This window comes from Geotrypetes seraphini, chromosome 2 (genome assembly GCF_902459505.1).
Source record: "Geotrypetes seraphini chromosome 2, aGeoSer1.1, whole genome shotgun sequence".
In the NCBI taxonomy this organism is placed as follows: domain Eukaryota; kingdom Metazoa; phylum Chordata; class Amphibia; order Gymnophiona; family Dermophiidae; genus Geotrypetes; species Geotrypetes seraphini.
The window spans coordinates 166,111,094-166,134,173 of NC_047085.1; the positions used below are offsets into that span (position 1 = coordinate 166,111,094).

At 42.1% G+C, this 23,080-nt stretch overlaps 1 protein-coding gene across 1 annotated transcript in view; it reads left to right on the forward strand.

The window, feature by feature from the left end:
- Positions 1-23,080, forward strand: part of LOC117355665 (coiled-coil domain-containing protein 102B-like) — a 251,047-nt gene that overhangs the window by 185,672 nt on the left and 42,295 nt on the right. Inside the window, exon 5 of the mRNA XM_033934569.1 lies at positions 4,058-4,267. Coding sequence (XP_033790460.1) covers positions 4,058-4,267 — 210 coding nt within the window. The remainder of the gene's footprint in view (positions 1-4,057; positions 4,268-23,080) is intronic.

Sequence of the window (23,080 nt, forward strand, 5' to 3'; positions counted from 1 at the left end):
TACCTTAACCACCATGGACCCCTGAGGAAGGTGTGTTATCCAAAACACAGACCGTGTCGGGTCCCTTGGTTGACTAAAAGGTTGTATATGTTACTGCATTTATTAATAAACAACGCCTACATCTTGTACATTATCTGCAGTCTGTTCGTTGTTTTCTGCTTGCTGTTGTTTACTGCAGACTACGTTGGATTTTCTTTCTCCCTTTTGTGCTTAATAAAAGGACCCCATAATTTGTACCCTAACAAAGTGTTGCACTGATTGTCCTCTTTCCACCAGGTCTCTGAGATGCCTTTGATATCTATCTCTTTGTTTAGTGCTATATATTTTAATTCTTCCATTTTATTCAGGCTTCTGGCTTTTTTTTTTTTTTTTTTTTGGGGGAGGGGGGGTTTCCCTGCATCTACAAGCTGCTTAGAAATTGATAGAGATAATTTGGATCTTTTACTCTGCTCTCTCCTCAAACACTCCTGGCTTCCTTTCGCCATTGTTTAAACCTCTCTATTGGGAATTCCTGAATGTCCTGTTTCAATAGTATCCTCCAAGGTTACTGCACACCGAAACATGCACTCCTGGGCGACCGTCAGCTTTCCTCCCTATTTTAGTTTATCAGCTGTTCTATCTCCTTTTAAATGTTAGTGCTAGCATTCTGGTTCCATCCTTTCAGAATTAGCTCTCCCTTCCCCCATAATGTTAGCCAGTTCCTAACAAATCTAAATCCCTCATCCCTACACTGTCGTCTCAACTACCGATTGAGACTTCAGAGCTCTTCCTGCCTCTTGGGTCCTGCATGCTACAGTTACGGTACAAGATTGACAGCAGAGTCCTCCCAGTACTATCTAGAATCCAAACTATGGGATGCATGAAGTCCGCCACCTTGCATCAAGCAGGCAAGTGACCAGGTGATCCTTTAGGCCTTTAGCCCAGCTATCTACATGTCTAGTGATCGAATCACCAGTCATCAGAAGACTCGTCTTGTTCTTATCTAATTTCACACAGTTGAGTTGACCTCCAGCTCTCAACAATATACCATCAGTTTCATTCCTAATGTATAGTCATATACCCCCATTGAAGTCTAGCTTTCCACATTCTATGTGTTCTTAAATTCAGTTACCATTTCTATTTCCTTTCCATGTACTTGCCACATATTATTTTTTATATATCTTTAAACGCAAGAACATATTTGCCTTCCTTGTTCTGAACATCACACCCTGTTTCTAACAGTGGCCAATCCAGATCACAAATACCATGAAGTAAGGCTTTAATTCAGAGGGCATTTAGTGCTAGTACTAGGTACCGGTAGCTTAGTAAAGCTGCACAACAAAATAACCTTGCACAATTTGTTACCTTTTCTTTTGTAAATCTCACTGAATTACGTATGTCAGGGTTTCTCCTCGTAGCATATTGAGTTCAGTCTATAAAGTAGTGCTAGCTATCATTACTTACAAATATTTTTAGTGTTAAAGACATTAGCATTGCTTGGAACGTGAAGATGTGTTGTCACCGTTAATGTTAACACTAAACCCTCATAGCAAGTGCTAACACTTTTCCAATGAACCTATTTGCAAGAACACTAACAAAATGTCTAGCTATTCCTTTACAATAATGACCTGATTTGTTGCAGTATTTACATCATGATGGTACATAGGATATTTTTGTATAGGTTATTTAGATAAAGAAATTGATTTTTAGATTTGTTCATTTAAAACATAAGAACTTAAGAATATCCTTTCTGGGTCAAACCAACATTCCATGCTACCGCGCCAGGGCAAGCAATGGCTTCACTCATGTCTGTCTTAATAGCAGACTGTGTACTTTTCCTCCAGAAATTTGTCCAAACCTTTTTTAAAACCAGCTATCTTAACTGCTCTTACCACAGAACGAGAAGGAGGAGAGTGTGGCTTAGGGGTTAGAGTTACAGTGTTAGCATCCTGAGTTTGTGAGTTCAAATCCCCATGCTGCTCCTGGGCAAATCACTTAATCCTCCACTGTCCCAGGTACAATAGATAGATTGTGAGTTTGCTGGGACAGAAAGGGAAAATGATTGAGCACCTGATTTGTAACCTCTTCTGAACTTCTTTGAGAGGAAAGGCTAAAAAAAAATAAATAGCATCCTCTAGCAATTCATTCCAGAGCTTAATTATTCTCTGAGTAAAAAAAAATAAAAATAAAAAAATATATATATATATATATCTCCTCCTATTGGTTTTGAAAAGTATTTCCCTATAACTTTGAGTGTTCCTTAGTCTTTGTGATTTTTGATGGAGCAACAAAATGATCCACTTGTACCCATTCTACATCACTTAGGATTTTGTAGACTTTCTGATCGCTGCATGGCTGACCCGGAACCTTCTCTCCGATGTCAAAATTGATGTCAGGGGGAAGGCTTGTGGGCCGGCCACGTGCAGTGTTTGAGTCACTGCATGCGCCATGGATCATCCCTGCATGGAGTTGCTGCTGGGGGGGATGGTGATTGTCAGCTCTGGGTCAGCTTCAGGGGTGGTGTAGTGGGCAGGCAGACAGAGGCAGGGAGGCATCCCCGGCAGCTTCAAGGGGGGGAAGGTAAGGTAGGGATCCCCAGTGGGAGGCAAGGAAGGATCCCTGGTGGCGACCAGGACACATAGCCCGCTCTTGTACCCCCAAGGGTACACCTATCACGTGTTGAGAAACACTGTTCTAGAGCAGTGGTTCCCAACCCTCTCCTGGAGGACCACCAGGCCAGTCGGGTTTTCAGGATAGCCCTAATGAATATGCATGAGAGAGATCTGCATATAAGGGAGGTGCCAGGCATGCAAATCTGCTCCATGCATGTTCATTAGGGATATCCTGAAAAATCGACTGGCCTGATGGTCCTCCAGGACAGGGTTGGGAACCACTGTTCTAGAGGGCTCTTAAATACAAAATGAAAAAAGAGCTAAAATGAGATTTGAACTTGAGATTGGTTTACAGTACACTGCATTAACCACTAGGCTACGTCTCAAATGTGAGTCTTGGTTTCTTTAGAATTCCCATAATTCCTGAAACTGTCATACAGTCTGGTATCTCCTTTTAGTTTCACTTTAAGGGAGAGAAAGGGGGATAGCAGCTGCTGGGGTTTTGATAACAATTTGATAACTTTAAATAGCATATATAATTCTTTATAGCATGTATAATTCTTTGTAACATGTTTATATAGAATTCTATGTAGCAATATACTGCTTTAACCCACTTAGAACTCTAATTGATGAGGATTCAGTGGAATATAAGATTGCAGATAACATAAAATCATGCCTTAATCCCTCCAGTGGACAGCTGCTCAATCAGAGCACCTTTATATACCCTGAATGTGCCTGAAACAGCTCTAAATAAGGTAGAATTACAAGATTTTCCAAATGGAAAATTTGGACCCATGGCCCCGCCCCTAGGCCCACCCCGTTCTGTCTAGCCATACCCTATTCCACCCCCAGCACTGCCTCCCTCAACCTGCACGAGCAACGAGTGACGTTGGATGGCATTCACTTATGTATGGATGCAACGTGGTGATGTCATGCGCATGTACATGACATCACTACGTTATATCTGCGCATGCACGGATGTTGTCCCGATGTCACTCATTGCTAGAAGCTTTTCAAAACCTGTACAAAGTGACGGATTTTGAAAAGTTGTCCGGGGAAATCTGGATATCTGGTAACTCCAGAATAAGGGCATTCTTCTTTTTAGACATGAATTTCAGTCCCTCTCTAATCTTGCCCCAAATGCACCTACAACACCTCCCACCCCCTTGCTATTTTGATGTACTGTAGTGCTGGATATCTCTTCTCTGCCTTTGGACATTTCAAACATATAGATGTCCATTTTAACCTTTTGAAACATCAATATGCTTTGAAAATAAATCCCCTATTTGCATAAATATGATGATGTTTGGCACCATTGAATAGTTATATCAAAGGATAATTTGTCATATTTTCCTTAAATGCAATATTCTGTTGGGCTCTCACAGCCCATTTGTTCATGTATCATGCTGTTCTGCTTCTACTTTACATTTTGTAATTACATAAATAAAGCTTTGTTTGTTTTTCAGCTGGAGAGACTGCAGATTGAAAACAATGCTGAATGGGAAAAGAAAGAAATTCTTGGAATAGAAAACTTGGAGTTAGAAAGAGAAAATAGAAGTCTAAAGACACAAATTGGAGTACTCCAGGAGATTCTGGCCACCAAAAATGGTCTGACAGCAAGCACCCTGGAAACTGATTTCGAAGCAGCAAAAAACGAACTCCTTGAAAAAAATAAGGTAATAAATGTTCTTAAAGTAGTACTAGGACAATTCCCACATGCTGTTGCTTACAGATTCTTGGGTTAAAAAAAGAAAACAAACCCCCCCCCCCCCCCCCAAACTCTGCACAAGGTTCCTTTTGAAAATGTGGCAGACTGTGAAAATTTGCAGGCAGAACTTAGGAAATTAGAAGACTGGGAGTCCAAGTGGCTTAGATTTTAACCCTGGTTTTATATTTGCGGTATATTGAATAAATTGAACTTGAACAGATGAAATTTCACATGAACAAATGCAAAGTGATGCACATTGGGAAGAATAACCCAAATCACAATTACCAGATGCTAGGGTCCACCTTGGGTGTTAGCGCCCAAGAAAAAAGATCTGGGTGCCATTGTAGACAATACGATGAAACCTTCCACCCAGTGTGTGGTGGCGGCCAAAAAAAAAATGCAAACAAGTTGCTAGAAAGTATTAGAAAAGGGATGGTTAACAAGACTAAGGATGTTATAATGCCTCTGTATTGCTCCATGGTGTGACCTCATCTGGAGTATTGCATTCAGTTCTGGTCTCCTTAACTCAAGAAAGATATAGCAGCACTAGAAAAGGTTCAAAGAAGAGTGACCAAGATGATAAAGGGGATAGAACTCCTCTCGTATAAGGAAAGACTAAAAAGGTTAGGGCTCTTCAGCTTGGAAAAGAGACGGCTGTGGGGCGATATGACTGAAGTCTTCAAAACTCTGAGTGGAGTAGAACAGGTACAATTGGATCAATTTTTCACTCCATCAAAAATTTCAAAGACTAGGGGAACACTCAATGAAGTTACCAATAGGAGGAAATACTTTTTTACTCAGAGATTATTTAAGTTCTAGAACGTATTGCCAAAGGTTGTGGTAAGAAAGGATAGCGAAGCTTGTTTTAAGAAAGGTTTAGACAATTTCCTGGAGGAAAAGTTTATAGTCTGTTATTGAGAAAGACATGGGGAAAGCCACCACTTGCCCTGGATTAGTAGCATGGAATGTTGCTACTCTTTGGGTTTCTGCCAGGTACTGGTGACCTGGATTGACCACTGTGAAATGTAGTAGATTTAAAACAAACCAGATAAAATATTTCTTCATACAACGTGTAATTAAACTATGAAATTTATTGTCAGAGAATATGGTGAAATCAGCTAGCTTAGCAGGGTTTAAAAAAGGATTGGATACTTTCCTAAAAGAGAAGTCCATAGGTCATTATTGAGATGGCTAGGATAAGCAGCATAAAATCTATTTTACTACTTGGGATCTAGCTAGGTACTTGGTACCTGGGTTGGCCACTGTTGAAAACAGAATACTGAGCATGATGGACCTTCAGTCTGTCTCAGTATGGTAATTGTTGTTATGACAGGAGATCTCAATTGCCACTAGACATTTGGATTTCTATTTCCTTTTATCCAAATGGAAATATTATCTACAGACTTTCCTTTCTCAACTTCTCTCTATCTCAGAAATGTTTCCTTTTTGACAGTACTTTAAAATGCAGAGGAAAATGGACAGCGTATTCACTAGAAAAGATTTGAAAATTTTGAAGTGACTTGAAGATGTCGAGCACCATTTTATGCTCTGAAGTAGGTGCTTATAGAATTGCACTCAGCTATACATATATAAAAGAAGTTGCTCAGAAAATATAACATCTACTTTTAAGCAATAAACTCATGGAGGTGCATTTTCAAAACATACTTCTATGTCTGATTTGGATGTATGGCACTAGATGTCCAAAGTTGGCAGTAAGAAAATGCAGATTTTCAAAAAGGCAATTTTGCTACCAATCCAGGGCAAGCAGTGGCTTCGCCCATGTCTGTCTCAATAACAGACTATGGATTTTTCCAACTTGTGGCAAAGCCATCTTAACAGTAACACACTTTGATAAATTCCCCCCTCAGTCTCGTATACAGAAAAGCTGATAGAATCTATCTACTGTAAATCTAAGTCTAACCTAAAAGGACAAGAATAAAGCCCTAAATTACAGATTTTGTTCAAGTTTTGCCAAATTTCAGTATTTGTTTCAGTTTTAATAGCTGCTATGCACAAGACAGCTTTAAACATGCTGAAATTTGTCAACATTGCAAAGAAACTGTCATTTTGGTGCTGTACCCTTGATGGAAAACAGTCACCTTCCATACATAATTCAAACATATATGATATAGACATGTAAATGCCCATTTTAGATATAATTTATAAATTGGAACTATCTCCACACTTCACTAGCTCCCTATCTACCTTTGCAAACAGTTCAAACTCCTATTACTTGCGTACAAATGTGTTCATTCTCTCCTCTCTTGTCTCTCCTTATACACTTCCTCAAAAACTTTGTTCCTCAGATATGTTACTTTTATTGAACCCTTCTCCTCCATTGCCAATTCAATTTTTAATTCCTTTCACCTTGCTGTTCCATATGCCTGGAATTGACAGAGGAGACCCCATAGACATCATATATCTAGATTTCCAAAAAGCCTTTGACAAGGTACCCCATGAACGCCTACTTCGGAAACTGAAGAACCATGGGGTGGAAGGTGACGTACATAGATGGATCAGAAACTGGTTGGCGAGCAGGAAACAGAGGGTAGGAGTAAAGGGCCACTACTCGGACTGGTGGAGGGCCACGAGTGGTGTCCCGCAGGGCTCAGTGCTCGGGCCGCTGCTATTTAATATATTCATAAATGATCTAGAAACAGGGACGAAGTGTGAGATAATAAAATTTGCGGACGACACCAAACTATTTAGTGGAGCTCGGACTAAAGAGGACTGCGAAAAATTGCAAAGAGATTTGAATAAACTAGGGGAATGGGCGACGAGATGGCAGATGAAGTTCAATGTTGAGAAATGTAAAGTATTACATGTGGGAAGCAGAAACCCGAGGTACAACTAAATGATGGGAGGGATAACAGTGAATGAGAGTACCCAAGAAAGGGACTTGGGGGTAATGGTGGACATGACAATGAAGCCAACGGCACATTGCGCAGCAGCCGCTAAGAGAGCGAATAGAATGCTAGGTATAATCAAGAAGGGTATTACAACCAGAACGAAAGAAGTTATCCTACCGTTGTATCGGGCGATGGTGCGTCTGCATCTGGAGTACTGCATCCAATATTGGTCGCCGTACCTAAAGAAGGACATGGCGTTACTCGAGAGGATTCAGAGGAGAGCGACGCAGCTGATAAAGGGGATAGAAAACCTTTCATACGCTGAGAGATTGGAGAAACTGGGTCTCTTTTCCCTGGAGAAGAGGGGATATGATAGAGTCTTACAAGATCATGAAGGGCATAGAGAGAGTAGAGAGGGACAGATTCTTCAAACTTTCAAATAATAAAAGAACAAGAGGGCATTCAGAAAAGTTGAAAGGGGACAGATTCAAAATGAATGCTAGGAAGTTCTTTACCCAACGTGTGGTGGACACCTGGAATGCGCTTCCAGAGGGCGTAATAGGACAGAGTACGGTACTGGGGTTCAAGAAAGGATTGGACAATTTCCTGCTGGAAAAGGGGATAGAGGGGTATAGATAGAGGATTACTGCACAGGTCCTGGACCTGTTGGGCCACCACGTGAGCGGACTGCTGGGCATGATGGACTTCAGGTCTGACCCAGCGGAGGCATTGCTTATGTTCTTATGTTCTTACATCCCTTTCCTTATTCAAATAATAGCCTGAAAGCCCCTTTTTTGAGATTACTTTCAATGCATAACCCTCTCCCTTTGCTCATTACCCTAGCCAGCAGTTTAACCATTCCCCCAATAACTACAACACCTACTAAGCACCCTCACATCCTCCTCCTCTTGACCCACCTCCCTTCGCTCAGACACAACTTATCAACCCTCATCCAACTCCCACCAATTTTCTTCCTTCTCTGAAATCATGGAGGAAGAAACCACACAACTTCTATCCTTGGCCAAGCACACTACATTCCCCTCTGATCCAATTCCCATCCCTTTACTTGACTTCATCTCACATACTGTTATCCCTGCTATTTGTCATAAACTCAACCTATCCATTTCCACTGCAACTGTTCCCAAGGCCTTCAAACATGCTGTGGTTAAGCTGCTTCTCCATAAACCCTCGCTGGACCCCACCTTCCCCTCCAACTATCACCCCGTCTCCCTTCTTCCATTTCTATCCAAGCTACTTGAGTGTGCTGTCCTTCATCGCTGCCTTGATTTCATTTCATCTCGACCGACTCTTTATCCTCTGCAATCTGGCTTTTGCCTCCTACACTCCACAGTGACTACATTTACCAAAGACTGAAGTGACCTGCTCCTCATCCTTCTTGACCTTTTGATACTGCTGCTTTTGATACTGTTAATCACTGTCTACTCCTTAATATGCTGTCCTTGCTTGGATTCTGTGAATCTGTCCTCTCCTGGTTAGCCTCCAACCTCTTTCATCATATTTTTATTGTATACACTGGTGAATCCTTTTCAGTTGCTATCTTGCTAAAAGTTGGTTTACCCCAGGATTATGTCTTAGGACCTCTTCTCTTTTCCCGCTACACCTCTTCTCTTAGTGCCATGATTTCCTCACAAGGCTTCCAGTATCATCTATATGCTGATTATTTCCAGATCTACCTCTCCACACCTGAGATTTTACCAAAACTCTAAGAAAAAGTCTCTGCCTATTTGTCTGACATTGTTGCCTGGATGTCCAGCCGCCACCTGAAAATAAACATGTCCAATACTGAGCTGTTCCTCTTTCCTCCTAAACCCTCTACTCCTCTCCCTCAATTATCTGTCTCTGTAAATGATACCGTTATCATTCCTGTCTCCTCTGCTCGTAACCCCAAAGTTGTCTTTGACTCCATCCTCTCATTTCCTATGCTCATCTGCTAAAGCCTGTCACTTCTATCTCTACATCACCAAAATTCACCCCTTCCTCTCTGAGCACACTACCCGGACCCCTTGTCCACATCCTCCTAACCCCACACTTAGATTATTGCAACATACTTCTAATAGGTCTCCTGCTGAACCATTTCTCTCCCTGCAATCTGTACAAAACTCTACTGCATGACTCATCTCCTGCCACCTCGCTACACTCACATTACCCCTCTCCTCAAATCACTTCACTGGATCCTTATCTGCCTTCACATACAGTTCAAACTCCTATTACTAACATACAAGTGTGTTCATTCTGCAGCCCCCTCAGTATCTCTCCTCTCTTGCCTCTCCTTATATGCCTCCCTGAGAACTCCGTTCCTTAGATAAGTTTCTGTTATTGAACCCTTCTTTGCCTCTGCCAATTCCAGACTTTGTTCCTTTCGCCTCACTGTCCTGTATGGCTGGAATAGACTACCCGAGTCTATGTGTCACGCTCCTTCCCTTGTTCAAAAATAGACTGAAAGCCTACCTTTTCAAGATTGCCTTCAATGCATAACCCTCTCCCTCGGCTCATCAACCTAGCCAGCAGTTTAAACATCCTCCACTAATTGTAACCCCTACCATGGCATCCTGTTTCTTGATCAATTAATTGCGAGCTCATTTGAGCAGGGACTGTCTCCTTCGCAACTATGTACAACATTACATACTCTATGTCTGGTAGCACTCTAGAAATAATTCATAGTAGTAGTTGGAATGTAAACATTTCTTATAATAGTTTAGAAAAGGAATGCTTTTAATTAACTATATAGGCTAAATTGAAAGTAACAGTTTCAGTTTGAAAGGGGGACATAAGAATAGCCTTAATGGATCAGACCAATGGTCCGTCAAGCCAAGTAGCCCATGGTGGCCAATCCAGGTTCCCAGTACCTGGCCAAAACCCAAGGAACAGCAACATTCCATGCTACTGATCCATGGCACAGCTGGAGCTTTAGGGGCTTGTCCCCACTGCAGGCTGTGTAACTGAGGGCTCCCTCTCACTATCATTATTAGTACTATTATCTTTTATGGTAGTGTTTGGTTCGGGTTATCTCTCCCCCTCATCCCATTTTTTTGCAGTCTCGGGAGATTTTTCTTCCTTGTTCCTGTTTTTTCTCCCTGAGCTTTTTGGGTTTGTTTAGTTTTCTTACTGATCCATGGCAAGCAGTGGCTTCTCCCATGTCTTTCTCAATAACAGATTATGGACTTTTCCTCCAGGAAATTGTCCAAACCTTTCTTAAAACCAGCTACGCTATCCGCTCTTACCACAACCTCTGGAAATGCTTTTAGTTCAAAGTGATACTTTCTTCCTTTAGAAAGCTGGCTGAAATGAGCACTTTTAGATAACACATCTATGTAAAGGAGCAGCTGTAAATCTCACCATTGATTTATTGGAGTACCAATACAACAAACTATTGGGAAAATCAATTCAGATCAGCTTCTCTATATAATACTACATCTAACTCAAAAAAGCTGTATAGGAAATATTTTCATTTATTTAACACATCTTTATACATAATCATTACACCGTGCTCTATAAATAATTCAAATATCCATTTAACATTATTTATAAATACTTATAATTATAATGACTAAGATAAATGTCCTGTGAAATGTTCTGTTCTCATACTGTTTCAAACCACAATCTTCTTCTTTGATTTATTGGGACATTCAATTGCATCCCCTTTCTGGAATGGGGAATATAAATGCAAATATTAGTTCTGCCCAAGCCCCACTCAAAGCACTCCCCTTTGCAATCTGCTGGCTTTCTAAAATCAGGTTTTACGTGAGTATGTGATATTTATGTGTAGATGCCAGTATTTTCATATACAACCCATGATAGAACTTCCAAACTAATGACCATTCACTGAAATATGCATATAGCTTAGGCATATTTTTAGTGTTGCTACATATGTACTTTCAGCTACTGAAAATGCATTCAGCTTATATGTTTGACCTGGCTTGGTATGTTCAGGCCAAATGTATTAGCTGGAAGTGCAGGTACTGAATCATCTAGCCCAGGGCTGCTCATACCTGTGCTGGGGACCTCACAGCCAGTTAGGTTTTCAAGAAATTCACAATCAATGTACATGAGATTAATTTGCATGTGTTGGAGACTCAGTATTTGCATATTGTTCCAATAAATATTCATTGTGAATATCTTGAAAACCCAACTGGTTGTGAGGACCCCAGCACAGGTTTGGAAAGCCCTGGTCAAGAGTGCATGCCTGTTTGGGATTACTCTTAAAAATTCATCTCTACCCATTTTTTGGATCTACACATATACCAGAGTTCATGCATAATTTTATGTGTACCTGCAATGAAAATGAAATTACCAGCACTTAAAACATCTAGCACATTGCCAAACATGAATATTGACCCAGGCATTTAAATCACTTTTTCCTTGTTGCAAATGACCACACTAAATTTAGTCACAGTTCCCAGGTAAAAAAGTGCTATTCTATAAACCTTGCCTAAATTTAAGCACAGCTTATAGACCAGCATTCTGCCGGGGATGTTTAGTGGAGGGTGGCTTCCCTTTTGCCGGGGATGCTGCGGGTGTGACGGCAGGAGGGAGTGGTCATCCCTCCTGCAGTGAATAGTGTTATAGGGTTCAGGGGTGGCAGCGGGAGGGAGTGGGTATCCCTCCTGCTGGCTGCCTTGCGGTGGAGTTCAGGGGTTCCCTGACCCAGCCGCTCAGTAGATTGTGGTAGGGGAATTCTCCCCTCCTCCATCAGCTGAGCGGCAGTGACTCCCCCATAGTCACGATTCTGTAAACGGCGCCCTAGAATGATTGACAGGCAATCCGACTTGGGTGCCGATTACAGAATCACAGCTTTGAGGAGAGTCCCTGCCTCTCAGCTGATGGTGGAGGAGGAATTCCCCTGCCACAATCACTGCTGCAGTCTAGCGGCAAAGAAAGGCGGCTGAAATGTAGGCCAGAGTTTTACAGGCCTATATTTCAGCTACTTTTCTTGACATGACTTGCGGCTGTGTAGCCAGTGTAGCTGGCCTAATACCATTTCTGGCATTGACCATGCCTACTTTGGCCTAAAACGGCTATCTAGCTGCGATTCCAGAGGCCATTTCAGCCGCCTTATATTTAAGTGTTGGTAGGCGCTTCAACACTGCCGTTTCTGACAGCATTTTTCAATTACTTAAACATTGGGTGCCTACTGATGCCTAAATTTAGGTTCTAGTTATAGAATTTCCCCCTGATTCTATAAATGGCACCTTAGTTATGCACAGTAATTGAGGTCCTCTAGTGATGCCTAACTGAAATCTGTGCCTAACCTAAATTCAATCAATTAGCTCAAATGACAAGGTAATTGAGACCTATTGAGTCATCGTACAGTAAATCTCAGTGCTCATATGCAAACCACATGCTAAAAAATATCTGAATTTTTCTTGGAAGTGATATATTTGGGGGCAAAGAGTGAACATGACAATGGAAATCAGTTAGCACAGCCTGCATCCCGCTTCCACTTGGAAACTGCTCGGAGACGATCATACTTGCACAGCGTTGCCAAGTTGTGGAACCAGCTCCCCTCTGCCACCAGGGCAATAGACAATCTGTTACCTGTCAGGAAAGCTGTGAAGACAATTCAATTCTCATCCCAAAACACAACAGTTCCATCACCTGGGACACTTAGGGATCCTTTTGCTTAGGCGCGCCAGCTGATTTAGCGCACGCTAAATGCTAACGCGTCCATTAAATTCTGTGGACGCGTTAGTGTTTAGTGCACGCTAATATACAGCTCGCTAAAATGGCTAGCACGTCTTAGTAAAAGGACCCCTTAGCGTAATCCGCCTAATGTCCTCCTGCTCAATATTAGCCTTTGTTGCCAAGGCCACCTGGGCTCAAAACGCACATGCCACCTACTGTATCCCTGTTTAATGTTAACTTTGTGTCAGAAGTCTGTGCTCTTGTAACCCATTCTGGGCTGCTGGGGAGAATAGGCTATAAGACGAAATAAATAAATTACCACATGCTAATTAGTGCGGTATTAGCATGTGGGCCATTACCACCTTCACAATGGGTGGCTGTAAGAGCTCATGCACTAATTTTTGTTAAAGGCCTTGTGCTGATGGCAACATTAGCAAATTACCATGAATTGGGGAAAATGGGAAATTGGTCATTTTCTAGCTGCAGAAAAATGGCCTAAGCAAATGAAAAAGACCTGCATAAGTGAACACTAAGGCCATTCTTTGTCACATCATAGTAAAAGGACCCCTAAGGAAAGGAAGGACAGGGGAGATATGATTCAGACATTCAAATACTTCAAAGGTAATAACGTAGAACAAAATCTATTCCAGAGAAAGGAAAATGGTAAAAGCAGAGGGCATAATTTGAGGTTGAGGGGTGGTAGATTCAAGAGTGATGTTAGGAAATTCTTCTTTACGGAGGGGGTAGTTGATGCATGGAATGCGCTCCCAAGGGAAGTTGTGGAGAAGAAAATGGTGACAGAGTTCAAACAAGCGTGGGATGAACATAGAGGATCTCTAATCAGAAAATAATGAGTATATATTGTAGGAACTAAGGCCAGTACTGGGCAGGCTTGCACGGCCTGTGTCCCGTATATGGTCATTCAGTTGAGGATGTGCTGTAGAGGGCTTCGATGGATCGGATGGTTAAGGTGGGCTGGAGTGAGCTTTGATAAAGACTCCAATAGATGAAACCTAAGCACACTACTGGGCAGGGCTCTGGGTTTCTGGTCCAGAAATATCTAAGACAAAGGACCATTTAAACTAAATTAATTTATGGAGCATGTGTGGTTGGGAAGACTGGATGGACCACTCGCGTCTTTATGTGCCGCCATTTACTATGTTACTATGTTTTTAATATAGAGCACTGCTAAGTGTGTGCCTGCCACTTACAGACATGTGTGCACTAATTTGCTTGGATAATATTGTATATATTTACATGTATAACTTTTGTTTAAATTTAGGCAGCTGTTACAGAATGATGGGGATAGTGTTCACATAAATTGATCCCATAGTGCTTATTGACCTTTCATGCTTTTTAATGGTGCCACATAATTTTTGAAATGAAGTTTTGAAACTATTATAAAGTTCTTTACCAAGGATTTTGCTTTATTCAGTCAAGAAAATAAAATCTTATTTAGCCATAAGATTAATAGGGAAGGTATTTTTTTTTTATTTTCCCGACAGCCCTTTTGATTTACAATTAGCTGGAGCAAAAAGTTATTTTTTTTCTTCAGATTTTAGCTCCAAATAATTCAAAAGCTCAAGGTCATAAATCTCCTGTGGTAAACAATCTGCCATGGGTATTGATTAATATTTACGGTGTTTTCTTTTACCTTGTCTCATCTAAAATGAAGCAATTGGAATCATATTCTTGCTCTGCTAGGCTATTTTTCAAGCATTACAGCTATTAATTTTATGATATAATCTCATCAAGAAGCTCAGTTGTGAAAGCTGCATGAAATAACCAAAGTTCTGCTTTCAAATGGCTTTCACTCATTGAGGGTCTGTGGTATACTTTATTGAAAGCAAAGGTGACCAATAAAAAAAATAAATAATAAAAACAATGAACTGATAGAAAAGTGCCATGGTCAGAATATGCAGCCCATTCATGCTCATTTCAGTAAGCTTTATTGGCAAACATTATGCCTACCTAGTAACAAATGTGCTTGCCTTATAAACCAGTTTATTTGGATGATAAAAATGCAGCTTCTCAGTTAGCAAAGATTAAAAGGATGGCAATTAAAACCTTTGTAAAACTGGGGCAAAATTCTATGTATAGTTCCCAAATAATCTGCACCGAAAAAAGCGCTATTCTATGAGCCGCAGTTAAAGTTAGGTGTGGTTTATAGATTAGAGCTTATGCTTGGGAACCACAGATAAAATGTATGTGCAGCCATTTGCACCAATGAAAATGTGATGCAAAATACCTGTGCCTACATTTATTTATCTAGGATCAGGTCAATAATTCAGATAGGGACACTTTTATCAAACTGTGCTAGAGGTTTTTAGCATGAGCCGGCATGGTAAATGCTCCAATGCTCATAGAATTCTTATGAGCATCGGAGCACTTACCTCGCCGGCCTGCACTAAAAACCTCTAGTGCAGCTTGATAAAGGCGGGGTGGGGGGAGGGGGGTTACTCTGGATAATATCAGTAAATTATATTAATATGTCCATACCAGACCATTTAACTCTATTTATAAGTTACAAATCTAAATATAGACAATTACATTTCTTAAATATTTGTAAAATATTTTGGGACCTTCAGAATTGTCTCTCTAGGATAATATCCCCCTCCCCCCTTTTACAAAGCTGTGGTAGCAGCTGCCTTGTGGCAAATGTTTCGAGGCCTATTAAATCCCAATGGATGTTGGAGCGATTACCGCAGCAGCAGCCGCTACCACCATTTTGTAAAAAGAGCCCTATATTTTTGGTCCATATGGCTGTCATTCATCATTGTTATAAAAATTGATGGTAAAAATGGGCCAATGAAGAATATGATGCACATATGGACAGAAAATGTGGAGGGGCATAATAAAAGCAAACAAACATCTAAGTCCCCTTTTTGGCCTAGGCCCTAAACGCTGAAAGTTGAAGCAGGGAAAATATCCATTCTCAAAAAAAAAAATCCAAAAGGAGGGTTTTTTGATAATGGCCTGCCTCTACATTCAGCTGTTTAAACGCCCAGACCACCACTACGTCTACACTAACAACATGATAATCAACAAAAAAAAGCCTAAATCCCAAACGCCCAACACAAGAGCTTTTAGGCGAAGGAGGGACCAGTCCTTCGCCTAAAACCTGGATTCTGTAACCGGTGTCTGTCAAAAAGAACACCGGTTACAGAATCTACTCCCCACCCCCAGCAACGATCGTGGCAGGAAAGATAGCCAATCTCTCCTGCCACGATCCACCTCCCACCCCTTGACACAATCAGGGCAGGAGGGAGCCCAAGCCATCTTGCCCCAGCGACCCCCCTGACTTGATACAGGCAGGAGGGATCCCAAGCCCTCCTGCCCCGATGCAGCCCCCACATGATCGCCCCCGAACCCCCGATCGGCCCGCCAAATCTCCCCACCCGCCAACCCCACCCATCCAACTTCTTTTAAGGTAAAAGGGAGTATCAGGGGTGGAGGGTGGAGTCACGGAGTCGGCGGGGCATATCTGGGGTCAGCGGATGGGGGGGTTTGGTGAGCTGATCGGGGTTTGGGAGGATGGTGTTGGGGGGCCTACGTAAGGGCAGGAGGGGTTGGGCTCCCTCCTGACCGATCCAATCAGGTGGGAGGTGGATCATGGCAGGAGAGATGGCTCATCTCTCCTGCCACAATAGCGAACCGTGGCCACTTTTTAGACTTTTTTAAAATTATTATTATGAGCCCCCACAATGTCCTAGAGGAGAGCCAGTTCTGAAGGTCCTAAAAAATATTTTAAATTTATGCAAGAAAGGTGTTTTTTTTTAGTTCAAAAATTTTTATAACTTAAATTTTACATGACCACAATAAAACATATGGTGCAGACCATCAAATACATATGGACAATGTACATTACAGGAGAAAGCACCACAATATATTCATTACAGTAACAAAATGAGTAGAATAAAATAATAATAACAAAATAAGTGGCAAAAACACTGAAAGATGTATTCAAGAAAAGTTAATGAAATATTGATAATTGCAATTGTGGCTAATTTGATTGGCAACTTATAGAGTTAAATGGTCTGGTATGGACAAGTTAATGTGCCTAAATTTAGGCATGGATACCTTTATTCTACAATTATGTGCCCCTGACACACCCATTTTAATGCCCTCTTTTTGACTCATATGTAAAATTTAGGCACAGACCCATTCCTAAATTTATGTGCATAACTTGCAATGGATTTTAATTAGCACCAATAATTGCTTTTTTAAAAAACGGCAATTGTCAACACTAATTAGCTTTTTATGCAATTAAATTGCACATACAATTTGGGTACAGGACCAAATTAGCATGTATAATTTTTAGCGCTTTTTTTTATAGAATTAGGGGACTAATTCTAATGAAAATAAATAAGTCATGGGGCAAATGTATACAGTTTCTGATCAGGACTTCTATTCTTATGAGATAATAAATTGTAAATTTTGGTGTTTTTAAGGCACAGGTGTCATGGCTGGATATTTTCTCCTGTAAAATCAAATACACACCTTTGTGTAGCTGAGAAGCTATCAGCTCAGAAGACCCCCCACCCCACACACACACACTCAAAACCAGAGTGGCAAATTCAGGACAGAAAAGGGATGAAAGAATATTGGGTGGAGTGGATGATTTCTATGTATTTATCCAACAAACAACTGCTTAACCCTGCTTTTATGAAGCTGCATTAGGGATTTTTATCGCCAGTCGCAGAGGTAAAAGGTCTGATGATCATAGGAATTCTATGCGCGTTGGAGCTTTTACCGCCGCGGCCGGCGATAAAAAACCCTAATGTGGCTTCATAAAAGGAGGAGGGGGAGTACGTTTTTTAGTATCTGGAGTGTTATATGGGTGGTTATGGATTAAAATGTAAAACCAGATGACCTATTTATGATCTAATATTTTACCTACATTAGTGCATATTTTACCATTTGCAGGGCCGGATTAATCAATAGGCACACTAGGCACGTGCCTAGGGCCCGAAACGATGAGGGGGGGCCCGCTGAAAGAGAACGACTCACCTTGCTGGCAACGGGCCCCCCCTCCCGGCATCAACCGCAATGGGCCCCCCTCCCGGCAGCAACCGCAACGGGCCCCCCTCCTGGCAGCAACCGCAATACAGCCGGATCTGTTACAGGAAGGTCCCGTGATTACTGCTTCTGCCAGTCCATCCCCCTTCGACGTCACTTGCTCCAGAAGAAGTGATGTCGGAAGGGGATGGACCAGCAGAAACAGTCATCGCGGGACCTTCCAGTAACAGATCCGGCTGTATTGAGGTTGCTGCCGGGAGGGGGGCCCGTTGCCGTTGCTGCGGGTGGAGAGGGGGGGCGTTGCTGTCAGCTGTTATAATGCTGCTTTTGGGCAAAGAAGCTCAGAGGGCAGAGCCAGCAGCAATGTTTGGAAGGGGAGAAAGGAGCATGGAAGGGTGGTGGAGGGAGAGAAAGGGGGCAGGGTGGTATGGAAGGGTTGTGAGAAGGATGGTATAGATGGGTGGTGGAGGAAAAGAAAGGGGGCAGGATGGTATAGAAGGGTAGTGGGAAGGATGGTGGGGCAGCGTGATATGGAAGGGTGGTGGAGGGAGAGAATGGGGGCAGATGCTGATGGAATTGTGTGCAGGGAAAGGGAAGGATACTGGATGGAATTGGGTTGGAGGGAAAGAAAGGGGGCTGATGCTGATGGAAGTGGGGTGAAGGGAGAGGAGAGAGTGAAATGTTAAACCATGGGGATGTAGGAAAGGGAAGGGAAGAAGAGAGGAGAGAGATGCCAGACCATTGGAGGAGGGAATGGAAGAAGATGGATGGCAGACCAATGAGGGTGAAGGGAAAGATGGAAGCGGGAAGCATATAGTTTCTGGAAGTGGCACAGAAGGACAAAAGGTAAAAGGAAGATACTAACAAGAAGATGAGGAGAGCAGAAACCAGACAAGACAAAGGCAGAAAAAAAATTTCTATTTATTTATTTTTTTTGCTTTAGGGGACATGCATCGCTGTTTCTGTGGTGTTGCATTGTATGCAGAGTCCAGCTTCTTGGTGGTTTTATTTAACCTTTATCTATTTTATCCCCCCTTTTACATACTAGGTGCAGGTGTTTTCTGTGACCTGTTTGTATGAAAGACATGGTTTTTTGTTAGCGTTGACTAGCCTTGTTTGGCGAAATGCATCAGGCATGGTACTTGGGAGCACCTTGAATAAACCTGATTTGAATCTCCTTATTTTCTGCCGATCTTCTTTGTTTCATGTTGGATTCTTTGGTGGACTAATTGCCTTGTTGTTTCGTTGCAAGTTAACATACATGGAGTGTAACGTACTAGAGGAGTTACAGATTTGGTTGTTTATACATACACATATGGGTTACAGTTGGTTGATGTAGAGTGAGGCAGTCGAGAGGCATTGTAAACTTGGTTATTAATATAGACTTATATTTCAGATTGTATTACTGCTTTACAAATATTTGAACACTTTCATATATGCATGGAAAGTGTTCAGAGTTAAATTCCTGGGTAAGTAGGTGGGAAGGGAAGGAAGGGGGATTTGTTCAGAGATGTTTGGGGGTTGCATAGAAGAAAAACTGTGCCCTGGTATGCTAATCTTTGTTTGTTTTGAATTTTTTTTTAAAAAAAAGAAATACAAGTGGAAATAAAGAAGTAAAGAAGATAACAGATAAATGGGGTGGGACATGGGTGAGGCGGGGGCGGGACATGGGCAGGGCATGGGCAGGTTAGGGGCGGGGCATGGCACATCTGTTTTCACTTTGGCTTTTACTTAAGATTTTAGTCAGAAAATATTTTGCCAGCATTCTAAAATGGAATCTAGGTATTTAGTTCCATTAAAGAATAGGCTTCTACTGCCCATCCACAGTGGCACTTAAATGGAGGTGGTCAGTTATAGAATTGCCCCCTAGAGGATCATGCCAAACACACACAAAAAAAAGATATAATTAAAAATTTGCTTCCTGCTACAGCATTTCCGAAACTTGATTTGTCAAGGAACAGAAATACCACCCATCTCAGTAGGTGTCCATGCAGGGTGAGAAGTCACTATTTTTCAAGAAGGTGGCCTGGAGGTAGGAGTGAGTGGGTATTGTTCTTGCCTCCCAACTTAAATAAAGTGAGGGATTGGGTGGTTGATTCAGGGAGCTCAGAAGGGGGGCACACTTTGACCACCAGGGTCATTTGTAGAGGTGGGGGCAGGAGATTCCACATAAGTAACGAGGGACATTTTGGGGGGTCAGAGGCTCACTTAGGCCACCACTGATGTTTTGGGGGACAGGGGGATCACTTGGGCTGCTAGGAATGTTTTTATGGTTGAGGAATGCTCTGTTCCTATGCTTTATCTATACACTAGCACGGAGCTAGATTTTTGTGCAGCTTTTTAACATTGGGAGCAATTAGTTATGCATTTTGCATGCCCACTGTGTTAAGACTATAACACCATAGTTTTATACTGTTTTTCCTGTGCTAATCCTATTTCATGAATCAGGAGTGAGAGTAGCATAGGAAAATTAAGCATAAACTACTGGTTACTGCATCAGCCCTCATTTCTAGCTCTCTGTCAGTGGCGAAGTAAGGGTGAGCAGTGCCCAGGGTGGCGGTGCCCCTTCCCCGCCCTCTTCCCCATCCCCCCTACCGTGTGCATGCCGCCTTCATTTTCCCTGTACCTTTAATACTTCTCCGGTGTGAGCAGCATGCTGCCCACATCAGTGTTGGCTCCACTTTGATGTCATTTCCTAGGCGCGGGTCCCGGAGGTGATGTTAGAGAGAGCATCAAAAAGGATTGGGGGAAGACAAGGGGTGTGCGCATTAAGGAGAGGATTGGGGAACGAGCGGGCGAGCAAGCGAGTGTGCAGTCGATAGGAGAAGGTGTGCCACCGCACTCTTAGGAAGATCGTGCCTAGGCCACTGCTCTCAGTCCTCACACCTGGCATTTATGACTTCCACTAACTGGTAGAGAGGGGGATGATAATAGAGAATGACTGGCATCTATCTCCATCCCCACAAGTTCTGTCCCTGGCCCATCCCTGCAAACTCTGTTATCATCTGCACAAGCCTCGCGAGGACAGGACGGGGCTGGAAATAGATTCCACAGGGGCTGGGACAAATTTGTCCCTCTGTCATTATCTAGATGGGAACTATTCCAGGGACTCACTTAAGCATCCACCCAATCTTTTGAAAGGGGTGGGAACCTTTAACAAAGTAATTCAGTACACAAAGGGGCCCTTTTTCAAAGCTGTGGCAAAACGTGGCCTTAATGTGCCCTTCTGGGGCTCTTTCACATGCGTTAAGACTATTTCTACCGAGGTCAGGAAAATGGCTGATTTTCCATTTTCTGACTCAATAATAGACATGTGTCCATGTTGCCTTTAATCTGCGGCCATTAACAAAAATTAGGGCATGAGATTTTACCACCACCTATTTTAGACATAAAGGGCTAGATTCTGTAATTGGCACTTTAAAAGATAGGTGCCTATAAATATGGTGCCTATTGCATGTCAATCACTCTTAGGCGCCCATTATAGAATCGCACCTAGTGGTGCCTAACTTAAAACTTAGGTGCCTGTAATGTAGGCTAGCATTTTAAAGGCCTACATTATAGGCACCTAAGTCCTTTAGATCATGCCTAGCAGCCCCTAAGCCACTCTCCACCCTCAAACATGCCATTTGGCCTTTGTCGGCCATCATGTTTCTATGTTACTGTTAGGCGTCATGGGTGCCACTCGATTGCTGCCTATCTTTTGTTGAATCGCATCTCAGAAGATAGATATTTTTAAGAAGCTTTTGAAGACGCAGCTTTTTGGTGATGCGTTTGTGTGAAAGGATTGCGTATGATTGATGGTTGATTTGTGATAAAGCAGTAGAATAGGTAGGAAGATGATCAGTAATGTGGGCAGCAGCAGCTTTTATTAGATATAAGATGTAGTGTTTTAAAATATTTTGTATGTTAACTGTAAACTGCTTAGATTTGTAAGCGGTGTATAAATGTTTTAAACAAATAAATAATATACTTTTTTTTTTCAGTTATGAGGTTGTTAAAGCTCATAATTGAAGCCGATTTACTAATTAAGATAGGCGCCTCATACAATTTGCCCCAAAGGACTTACATGGCAAGGGCTCATGTGCTAATCCTGCACTAAGTAGTTAGTACATAGCAATGCCAACACACTAAGGGCCTGATTCTTGTAGGGACGCTAAAATTTAGGCGGCTGTAGGCTTCCTACCGCCCCCTAACTTAATCAGTTTAATGGGTGATAAATGACACGGTAATTGACCACATCATTTAAAACCAATTAGAAACTAATTTTTTTAAAAAATATAGGCACCTGCAGAAAAGGCCACTGATGTCCCGTCCACAGAGGCGCCTACGGTTAAAGTAGGCGTGGCTTGCACCAGAAGTGCGTGTGGCTATCGCCTCAGCACCCTGGGGTTGTGAGTTCAAACCCACGCTGCTCCTTGTGACCCTGGGCAAGTCACTTAATCCCCCATTGCCCCAGGTACATTAGATAGATTATGAGCCCACCGGGACACACAGGGAAAAATGCTTGAGTACCTGAATAACTCATGTAAACCGTTCTGAGCTCTCCTGGGAGAACAGTATAGAAAATTGTATAAATAAACAACAAATAAATATACACCGGTAGGAGTTCCTGTGGACGCAATTCTCATAAGTAGGCACTGGAAATGTAGGCCAGTAAAATCCTGGCCTACATTTCCGGCATCTACTGTACACATGGCTGCGATTCTGCATCTGGCACTGGTACATGATTGACATGCCACTGGCGCCGTTTTTGGAGGTGCTGGCCAATGCCGGCACCAGTTGCAGAATCTGACCCTAACTGATTAAGACAGGAACACCCACTCTTTGCCCCCACAGACTCACCCTCTCAACTAAAACATATAAAATATATTTTTCCCCATAGGGTATTGCAGAGACACTTGCAATTTATCATGGGAAACCTCAACGTACCCCGCAGTAAGCCATTTTAAGGTGTGGTAACTATAAGTTTTTGAGAAATAAGGAGGGGCCCTTTTGATATGAATCTAAATCTGGTTATGGACATTTTATGGAATACGTCCAAAAAATTCAGAAGTGAACATGACCATTTTTAAAACAGGAAAATATCTGTCTTTTTGTTTTGAAAATAGCCATTTCTTAAATGTGTTTGTGCAGAATGTGTCATTATTTCTGTACCATTAAAAAAAAAAAAAAGTCCAAAAGAAAAACACACAAAACAAGCCATTTGAATATAGGAGGGTCCAGCATTTTTAGTAGTCTGGCCACACAGACATTCCAGCAGGGCTTTGGAG